This window comes from Cyprinodon variegatus, unplaced genomic scaffold (genome assembly GCF_000732505.1).
Source record: "Cyprinodon variegatus isolate N-32 unplaced genomic scaffold, C_variegatus-1.0 Scaffold156, whole genome shotgun sequence".
Lineage (NCBI taxonomy): Eukaryota > Metazoa > Chordata > Actinopteri > Cyprinodontiformes > Cyprinodontidae > Cyprinodon > Cyprinodon variegatus.
Genome location: NW_015150609.1, coordinates 1,074,089 through 1,078,387, shown reverse-complemented (window position 1 = coordinate 1,078,387; position 4,299 = coordinate 1,074,089). Strand labels below are relative to the sequence as shown.

At 38.9% G+C, this 4,299-nt stretch overlaps 1 protein-coding gene across 1 annotated transcript in view; it reads right to left on the bottom strand.

Annotated features, from left to right (window-relative positions):
* The window catches only part of sncg (synuclein gamma), a 15,427-nt gene that overhangs the window by 6,060 nt on the left and 5,068 nt on the right, over positions 1 to 4,299 (bottom strand). The window contains exons 2-3 of the mRNA XM_015377547.1: positions 1,321 to 1,362; positions 680 to 807 (exon numbers count right to left, since the gene is read on the bottom strand). Of these exons, the coding sequence (XP_015233033.1) occupies positions 680 to 807; positions 1,321 to 1,362 (170 nt within the window). The remainder of the gene's footprint in view (positions 1 to 679; positions 808 to 1,320; positions 1,363 to 4,299) is intronic.

Sequence of the window (4,299 nt, the reverse complement as noted above, 5' to 3'; positions counted from 1 at the left end):
CATCATCATCATCATCACCATCATCATCACCATCATCATCATCATCATCATCACCATCATCATCACCAACATCATCATCATCACCATCACCATCATCATCAACACCACCATCATCATCAACATCATCATCACCATCATCTTCATCATCATCATCACCCACATCATCATCATCATCACCCACATCATCATCATTACCATCATCATCATCATCATCATCACCATCATCATCACCATCATCATCATCATCATCATCATCATCATCATCACCCACATCATCATCATCACCATCACCATCATCATCATGACCATCATCATCATCATCATCATCATCACCACCATCATCATCAACATCATCATCACCATCATCTTCATCATCATCATCATCATCACCATCATCTTCATCACCATCATCATCACATCATCATCATCATCATCACCATCATCATCATCATCACCATCATCATCATCATCCTCATCAGATCAACAAAAACACATTTTAAAGTATTACTGACAGAAATTATGCTAAGAAATGAAAGAAACAAATTACAAAATAAAAAAAATCACGGTTTTTAATTGTAAGAAAAAAAAAGATTTTAATGTAGCTGGAAAAAAATCATAAAAGTGATTTTAGATCTAAAAGGTGAGAAGATGTCAGACTTCCTGCTGTGACATCACTCACCTTCTTGACCAATCCGCTCGCCAACGCTGCATTCTCCACCCCTTCCACTGTTGCCTGGGCGACCTCGTTGGCCCCGGCAACAGCTGTGTCAGCAACCACATTGGCCTGTTCGGTCGACTTCTGAGCGACTGGCGGCATAGATCAGAGATTTAAACATTAAATCTTTGCTTCATTCAGATATAGATATAAAGATCTAGAATCTTTGCTTGGATGATATTAAAGAAAATGAAACTCTACATGTTGAAGATCAGTTAGCTTCCCTGGATTTCCTCCTAATTCGGAGAAACATTTTTCTAAAAGGTCTGTTTGAACCTGAGATTATATCTGAATATTCTCAGGACATCATAACCAGTGGAGGTTTGTATCTCCTCCTCCCTCACCATGATGCTGCCACCTCCGTACCTGGTTCATTTCTCTTTACATCTCGGCTGATTTATTCTAAAACAAATGGAAGCAAAGTGATGGAGGCGCTGCCTTCAAATAAGCCAAGACCAGTAGGAACAGATCAGTGTTTTAGCTTTTAGCAAACATATATGAGACGAAGTTATCACTGTTTTTATGTTCCGTCTCTGAAGGTAGAAAATAAGCAGGAAAAACATTAAGAAATAAAATGAATGAATGTCCAACCATATTTGTTTTACCTGAGCCCACACCCGTCGCCACGCCCTCCATTGTCTTGTTTCCTGTAAAACATCCAGAAATCAGGTTTGAATTAAAAGAAAAATTCTTTCGTAAAACTGAGTCTAAATAAATGAAACTGTTACTCTTGAATAAATTAAACATTGGAAACTTCCCACTGATAAAGTCCATGAATAATCTGACTCCATGTTGTCGGCTGCCCAACAACAATCATTTATTTACCTCATTTTGTTCCCTAAACAATAAGAATGGCGTTAAAATAAACCTTAATTCATTTAAGGTTGATTTGAGCTCCGGGTTGTAATCCAGATCTAATCTAATCTCAGATCTCCGGATTATTCAGTCATTTTAGTTTAAAGTTATGAAACCTGCATGTAAATCAGCATGAGCTCTGGATGGTTAACTCTATAAGCAGATAAGATGAGCTGACGTCCATCTTTTTTCTTCCTGTAGCTGTGGACCAATCAGCAGACAGTCCTGTCCGATGACGACCAATAGTCTGACAGCTTCTTGTCTGGTTGGAGATGATGTCACAGAAAGCAGAAGTTGTTGCAGAGACGGAGCTGCTGCAGAGCTCAGAGATGGAGAGCTCCTGCGCTAACAGACGGCTGCCCCTAGGGGCACTAAAGGCGTTATCGCAGATCTTTCCTCCCAGACTCTGTAACCATCACTGCTCCAAACAAACTCAGCGTTTCCACCTCTGATGTCTTTAGTTTCCTTCATTCTTTCATTAGTCTGTTTGTATTTTAAAACAGAGTCAATTAGAAACATATTCATTAAATTTCTGGATGTTATCTGACAACAGTTCACATTTCATACTTTTTATTATATTCTCTTTAACAACTGATCATTGTTTGGTATTTTTTTTATATTCTGGAAATGTCTGTGTTGATGGTTTGTTTCACCAGGATCTTGGGTTCATATTTCATTTTGCTCCTAGGATGATGATTTTTTGAGTAAAAGTAATCATTAGCAAAATAACTACAGCTCCCAGCATGCTTTGCAGCTCCGCTGGGATGCAGTAGGTAACAAACCCAACTGGACGTTCCTTTGCTCCTCTTTCCCAGTTAGCCGCTAATTAATGCTGCATTCATGTATCAAAGATTTTCCCTCCTACAGGAAAAGTTGACATCACCAAGATGTTGTGTTCAAGTGATTTTGATTTGTTGGAGAAGAGAAACACGTTGGATCACTTATTGTTCCTTTAAATAAGATATTGTCATGATCTGCCCTGATAGCTCACCTTAATTGTTCGCTTCACTCATCTATAATTATCACTCATCTCATCCACCTGCTTCTGTTCCTTTATGCTGGGTCCAGCCCAGCTATCGAGGCCAGATCATTGTTTGCTTTCTGTTTGTTCAATGTTTGGTGTCTTTAGGTTCTGTTAGTTTTAGTTTGTTCAAAGGCTCCTGTCCTGGTTCCTGGCAGCCAGTGGATTGAGAGGGTTTTAGTGTGTGTCTTGTTGTCCTGGTTCCCCTCAGGATTTTGTCTCGGAACGCGGCGAAGGTCAGTTTTATTCCCGTAAGCCATGCTCCTGGGAGGAGACCAGTTTAAAGTCCTGCAGAAATCCTGGTACAATCCTGTTTTTTGACAGGACTTTGCTAATTCTGGAGTCTTACTGATGGAGACAAACCATGATCCAGATCCCAGGATATCTGGAGACACAGAGTTCCCCTTTCTGATTGGACCTTTGATGGGATCCAAACAATGAAACAAACAACTGTTTGTTGCTGGGACTCCTCAGGCCGCCCACGCCCTGAGCGCCACAACCCAAGCCTGGAACCGCAGCCTGCAAAGCTCCATTAAAGTCATTTACCAAATTCATCTCAATGCTGGTGTTTAGAAAAATATTTTCTGTTAAAGATAAGCCTGTAGAAAACAACGAGGCAAACGCTTAATTAAATGTTTAAATCCTCTAAGAACTGCTGAAATCCATCATTCCCCTTTGCTTTCTTTCTTCTTCCAGTAGTTTAGTGCGATCTAATAATATTAATAAACACAATAACTGTAACAGGAACTATTTGTTTAATAAAGTTTAGCCTTTATAAAATGTGTTTGCCTGCAGTTATTTTATTTCGATGGTTTGTTTTTAGTGTTAAAATCATTCCTTTATGTTAACAGCTGGATTATATAGAGATATTTCTGATTGTTTAATGTTTAATAATTACAGTTATACGTTTAATTAGCCAGAATACGAGGAGTTAATTCAAACCCAGTTTCAAACTGGTTTAAAACTCAGCATTAACCACAAAATCAAGTTATCCACAATTAAAAGGCTGGAAGCTGTTAATTAGAATTATCTAAAATATATTTTAATTATCATTTTTGATCAAAATGTTAAATAGTTCAATATAATTTTCTAAAGTAATTGAGAAAATTCTCAATCAAACATTAATAATAGAAACAATAAAGGTTATATCTATTTCTAATGAACTAATCGTTTAATTAAAGCTGCATTTCATATTTTTCAGTGTCAAATTGCTGCAATATAAAAATAACTATAAAATATTCAAGGATTAATAATAAATGTAAACATTTACAGTCGATCCTTAAAGCTCTGCGGTTCCCTCAGATGGACCTGAAGGTGTTACTCTGGAGGAGCTGCAGAGCAGAAGCTTCTGAAACCCAAATAAGGGCTTTATGAGCACCGTTTCACTATTATCACTATAATTCCTGTCACTATTGTTATCATTAGGGTTTCTGCAGCGCCCTCTAGTGGACACTGGAAGAACCCCAGCCTGTTGTTTGGATCAGATCCAGCTTTAGGCCATTATTCAGTCTGTGGGTGTCGCTGGAACATGTGACGAATCAGACAGAACCAACTCTTTGTCTCAGTGGATTGTCTGTGATTCACCGTCAGCTGATCTGGAACACAGAACCTCTGAGCCCGGCCGCTTTCCCATAGGTCACAGAACCTCTGAGCCCGGCCGCTTTCCCATAGGTCACAGAACCTCTGAGCCCGGCCGCTTTCCCATAGG